This window comes from Thecamonas trahens (genome assembly GCF_000142905.1).
Source record: "Thecamonas trahens ATCC 50062 unplaced genomic scaffold supercont1.35, whole genome shotgun sequence".
In the NCBI taxonomy this organism is placed as follows: Eukaryota; order Apusomonadida; family Apusomonadidae; genus Thecamonas; species Thecamonas trahens.
Window position 1 is genome coordinate 254,618 of NW_013657645.1, and position 5,665 is coordinate 260,282.

General features: G+C 65.1%; 2 protein-coding genes across 2 annotated transcripts; one reads left to right on the forward strand and one right to left on the reverse strand.

Annotated features, from left to right (window-relative positions):
* Positions 1–72: 72 nt before the first annotated feature.
* AMSG_07659 (uncharacterized protein) lies at positions 73–1,987 on the forward strand (the record flags this gene model as incomplete). Its single annotated transcript, XM_013900671.1, has 2 exons — positions 73–366; positions 394–1,987. 2 exons carry the CDS (start codon positions 73–75, stop codon positions 1,915–1,917), a joined length of 1,818 nt encoding a protein of 605 aa, XP_013756125.1. The 3' UTR covers positions 1,918–1,987.
* Positions 1,920–5,163, reverse strand: AMSG_07660 (AP1B1 protein). The gene is made up of 2 exons (XM_013900672.1): positions 5,120–5,163; positions 1,920–4,705 (listed from the first exon to the last, which is right to left on the reverse strand). Exon 2 carries the CDS (start codon positions 4,522–4,524, stop codon positions 1,930–1,932), a length of 2,595 nt encoding a protein of 864 aa, XP_013756126.1. The 5' UTR covers positions 4,525–4,705; positions 5,120–5,163; the 3' UTR covers positions 1,920–1,929.
* Between the last annotated feature and the right edge of the window lie 502 nt (positions 5,164–5,665).

The window sequence follows — 5,665 nt, forward strand, 5'->3', positions numbered from 1 at the left end:
GTCGCCGCCGCTCTTGCTGCCGCGGCCTCGTCGGCCTCGCCCTCCGCCCTTGACCCACCCTCCGCCCTCGACATGGCCGTCCGCCTCGACGCCTGGCCCGGGCGGTCAGGCATGGCCCCGTCTGCCGCACCGCCGGTCTTTGTCCCTGCCCTCCTCGCCGCCTGCCCGCCTCCCCGGCTGGCCGCAGAGTATGCCGCCTCGCTCACCGCGGCGCCCGGCTCGGTCGATGCAGCCGGTGCTGCGGTAGTGGTCGCCGCTCTGAGAGCCGCAAAGCGCCTCAGCCCGGACAATGCGGCTGTCATCGCAGATGCGCTCGTTGATCACTGGCTGCCGGTCTGGGCCGCTGCTGTGGCAGAGCTTGCTATTGTGGCCGCTGGCCCGCGCCTGGCGGAGGTAAGTCTCTTTGGCTTCCTCTACCGCATGCTCACCGCATCCGTGGGCGTCTCAAAACCGCACACCATTCTCGAGCGGCTGGTGCAGAGCGCGCACTCGGCGCTCACCTTTCGTCTGGTGGTCTGGACCTGCGATCTGGGCATTGCCGCCGGCGTTGCTGCCGTCGCTTGGTCCCGCCCGCGCGGCTGGCAAACTTGGGCCGCTGCCCCCTCGCCGGGCATTGTTCGCGCCCAGCAGACCCTCGCCTGGATCCGCGCCCGGGTCCTCCCGCATTCGGGCCATCTTGCGCTCGAGTGGGGCGCCCGCGTTGGCGTTGCCTGCGTCGAGGCACTGAGCGCCGCCCGCGAAAAGGTCTCCCCGCGCTGCACGCCCACCTTTGTCCTTGACGTTGCCCTCGCCGCAGACGCCCTTGCTGCGCATGTCGAGTTGACGCTGGCCACCTTGGCGGTCGCCTGCGCCATCCCGCCGGCCCAGCTACCCGACACGCTCCGCGCCGCCGCTGCAGACGTTCTGCTGCAGGTTTCGGTCCGCCGCCACATCCGCGTTGCCATGGCTGCTGTCGACAGCCTCCTTGTCTTGCAGGACCTCGCTCTCTCCGACCTCGCCGCGGCCTTGCCAAACTCCTCGATTCGCATGCAGCGCGATGTTGTTGCTGCAATCCGCAAGGCCAACGTCTACGCTGCCACCCACGCTGCGCGCGAGCTGGGGCGTCCTGCAGTTGCCAAGCTCGGCGCCCACCCGGTCCGCCACCTCTTGCGGCCCGCCGCTCGACAGGCGTCACTGCTGCCAGCGCCGGTAGTCCTGAGCGCGTGGCTAGAGGCAGAGGGCCCACGTGGCATCGTCGCTCTGCTGGATGTACCTCCTTCGGCCATGGCATCGGAGACTCGCGAGGTCCTCGTCCGCACCACCCTCGCCACCGTTGTTCTCTTTGCTGCTATTCCGCTCCGCGAGTGGTTTGCTGCTGTTCTCGACGCTGATCTTGCTGCAACAGCGGACGCCACCGCGCTCCGTGGCAACTCGACTCTGCTACGGTTCGTAGTGCGCGCCGTCTCACTCGCCGCGCACCCGCTCCTGGCAGCGTCAGCGCTCCGTCTGGTCAAGGCAGGCACCTGCGGCGTCGACGACGTGCTCAACGCAATGGGCACGGCCGTTGCCTCAGCGCCACTCCTGAGACTCCTAGGCGAACTACTGAGCTTGGTCATTGCCCGAACCAGCCGGCAAGTCGGCGTGGCCTTCTTCTTCCTCCGCGTAGTCTCGCCCACGCTCATCGATGTCGATCCGACGTCGGCCGACATTCTGGCGCTCTCGCGGAGCCTGCAGAACCTTGCATCGAGCGCCGAGGCGGATGCCCGCATCGACACTGTTGTCGACGCTGCGCTGCAGGCCGCCGAGACTCAGCCTACGATGGGCCCAGACGATCGGTGGCGGTTGGAGGAGCTGGTGCGGTGCCGCGAGGCGCTGGACGTAGACTCGGGTCCGGCGCCGACTTGGCTCCTTGAGCGCATGGCGGCGACGAGTGTGTAGCTGTTGTTTGCTTTACGCAGCGGCGGTGAGGACGTGGGCGAGCGAGGCAATGAACATGTCCACAAGAGTGGCAGCCGGTGTGCGGACCGAGACGTGGGTCGACGTTGAGGTGACCCGGACCTCGGAGAGGAACGGCGCCTCGCCGATGGAGGCGCAGAAGAAGGCGATACGGGTGCCGTCGTCCGAGACGCGCGAGGCGATAAGATGGACGTTGAACTGGGAAGTGGCGAGCGAGTCAAAGTCGCCCACCGAGAGGCCGGGCACCTCGCGGACCGTCTCGAGCGCCTCCATGTTGCGCCAGCCCTGCAGGAAGACGCCGCGCTCGATGGTGCTGCCGTCAAAGAACACAAAGAGAGGGACCGCAACCTGAAAGTAGACAACGCCAGCGTTGGTCTGGATGGCGACCTGGAGCGCATCGAGCGGTGTGCCCTCGTAGCTTTGCGGCTTGGTGGCGTGCGAGAGAGGGAGCGTAACGGTCGTGCTGCCGCCGGTCGGAATGCTCTGGACGAGCGTGCCGAGTGCCACAGTCGGTGCAAGCGAGAACGTGTTCTTGTTGAACTGGACCGCAAACTGGTTCATAGCCACCATCGATCGGTTGGCGAGTTCGAGCACAAGGCCGACCGAGTTGCCATTGCGCACAAAGCCAGCATCGATCTGGAGACCCTTGCCGGCAGCAGACTCGAGAACGCGCGCGGTGGGTCCGGCAACCGAGCTCACGGCACTCGACGATGACCCGTTGGCCGGTCCGCCGAGCAAACCGTCCATGAGCAACGAGCCGGAGCTCGACGACGGGGCAGAAGGACTCGGTGATGCCGCAGGCGCCACCAGATCCAGCAACGATGCCGGAACAGCCGAAGCCGGAGCAGGCTCCGGCGTAGGTGTTGATGACATGAGGTCGATGAGCGAGCCGCCAGCGGGAGCTGCAGCCGGGGCAGCGGCGGGCGCCGGAGCAGGTGCAGAAGCCGGCGCCGGGGCGGGGGCGGCCGGCTGGTCCTGGGCAGGCCCGTCAGCCGCGACCGGTGACGGCTCCGGCGATGCCGCGCGGTCGTTGCGGGCATTCGGAGCAGCGGTCAGCGCGTCAAACGGCCGATGGTAGACCGAGGAGAGCTGCGAGATCTGCGAGAGAAGGTGCGAGAGGAGGCCAGGCTCGATGGCGGCCTCGTCTGACGAGATGCGCGGGCGGTCAAAGATGAGCAGGCGCGCCGCGTCCGGCTTGGACGACAGCAGCCGCCAGTACATGTACGCACGGTCGCGAATGTCTGGATCGCGCGGATCGTTTGTGGCAAGGTCGAGCAGGCGAGTGACAAGCTGTTGAGCGTCGTTGGGCTTCTTGAGATAGCACTTGACGACGGCAGGCACCAGGGCGTCGCGGACGCACGTCGGATGCGCTTCCCAGTCGTCGAGCCACTCGTCGAGCATTTCCGCTGCAGCATCAGCAAGGTGCGCGTGCTCACCGAGGATCCAGACCAGCGCGGCAAGCGCCTCGGGCGAGGCGATGCTGTCAGCAAGCTCCAGAACCTTGACGGCAGCGACCTCAAAGTCGTCTGGGTAGCGGCGGAGAATGTCCTGCAGCGCAATGGCCGTCTCCTCCACCAGTAGGTGCGACATGTGCGACTCGTTGCGCTGCGAGACCTGGATGGCGGTGAAAAGGGCCTTGACACCGAGGGCGGCCACATCGGGCAGTCGGATCGCCAGCGACTTGACTGCGCGGACTGCATGCTTGATGAGCACCGCATCGATGTCGACCATGTAGCTCGAAAGCTCCGAGAGGACAGCTTCGGCGTTGCGCGACGACGTCAGCCGCGCAAGCAGATCCACCTTGAGCGTTTTGACGTACGGCGGGTCGTCGTAGCGAACAAAGAACCGCGGAACCTCGTTGCGGAGCAGCAGCGGGTGTGCCTCGGCGATAAGCATCATCGACCGCAGCGCGACGTACGCAATCTCGGGTTCTGCAGAGACAAGCGAGCAGAGCGGCGCAGAGAGCTTCATCATGCTCGCCTGGATCGTGTTCTGGTTGCCCATGTACTTGACAAAGTGCAGGACAACGTTGACGGCCGAAAGGACTACCGCAGGATTCGCATGCTGCAGGTGTGGCGTCGCACGCTCGACAACACGCTCGGCCGTATTCGTGTCCGGCGGGACAAACCGGACGAGCGAGTCAAGAAGAAAGACTTGACCCCACTCGTTGGCCTCAGTCAGCGCAGCAAGCATGTGCCGCAGCCGCGCCGCCGTGATCTGGAAGACAGGCTCGGGCGCCGAGTCGGAAATGTCCGCCAGCGCCGCAACAGCGTTGGACACCACCGCCGCGTTCGGGTCCGAAACCAGGTCAACCAGAGCCTCCACAAAGCCCTGGTCGACCGCCAGCTCGGCATCAATGTCGTACAGCTTGGCCACGCACACCGCCGCTGTCTTGCGCACATATGGGTCGACATCGCCCAGTGCCGCACGCAGTGGGTCCGACAGGTACTGCACAATCTCGTGGACCTGGATGCATGACATGGTGCGGATGGCGAGTGCCCGGATAAGCGGATTGTGCGACGCTGCGTCGCGCGTAAAGGTTGACACAGCCAGAATCGCCTTCTCCGGCTCGGTCTTGGCGTAGTTCATGAGGTAGAGATAGACCAGCTTCTTGAGCTCCAGGTTGGTCGTCTGGATGCACTTGAGCACCTCCACAAACAGCGCACGCACGTCCTTCCCACTGTCATTGCCGCAATGATCTTCTTCATAGCCATGGCCTGATCGCCATCGTCCAACGACGCCAGCGCCCGCTTCAGCTCATGCACCTCGCCTGCCCCAGCCACAAAGTCAGCCACCGAGCAAGTCACAAAACCAGGTGACCAGCCACCACATCCCCACCACCACATCCATTCCAGCTCGTGAGTGAGTCACTCCCTCTCCACAAGGCCACTGCCACCGCCATCCCTCATTCTTCCTCCTCCTCCCTCCCCTCCCCTCCCCTCCCCCCCTCCCCTCATTCCTTCCCTTCCCCCAGCCGCCGTCCCTCTCGCCGCCCATGCCCCCTCCCCCTCTTGCCCACCGCCTCCGACACATGCTTCCACCCTCTGCGACCACCCGCTTGTGTCCACCCCCTTCTCCCCTCCCCCTCCCGCCCTTCTCCCCTCTCCCCCCCCTTCCACCTTCTGCACGCATGCATGCCCTCTCCCCTTCTCCTCCTTCATTCCCTCCTCCTCCAGCTACCTACCTTTCTTGGTCGTGGTAAAGAAGTCCGCCATTGGTGACGGGGCGTCAAGTCGTGTGCTGGCCAGAGAGACAGCCACCAGGGCAACAGACAGAGGCACCATTGTTTGGTCTCACAGTTCTGCCACTATCACCCCCCCCCCCTCCCTCCTCCTCCTCCTCCCCCATCTCCCCCGCCTATGACCCACACCTCGTGTCTCTTCAGGCGGCCCCCCACCGACTTGCTCTTGCCCACGCCCCGCTTGCCCCGAGAGAGCCGAAGCTTCAGGCTGCCGATCTGCAGGTGGCGGAAAATGCGCTTGACCTGGATGCTGGTGAGTCTCTTCTATCTGAGACTGAGCCCAACGTCTATCGTTACCGAGGCCTAGGTTGCTTATCTGCTACTGAGCTAATGCCCATTTTGCCGACATGTCGCCGTGACACGGGCCTGACTATGCGCCTGACACAGATCAGCAGGTGCCCGAGTAAATGTTGCGGAGATTCAGCCGCAGGTTGTTGCTGACGCGATTTGCCGCGCGAAGTGCAAGCTGTCGAGCCAATCTTGCTCATG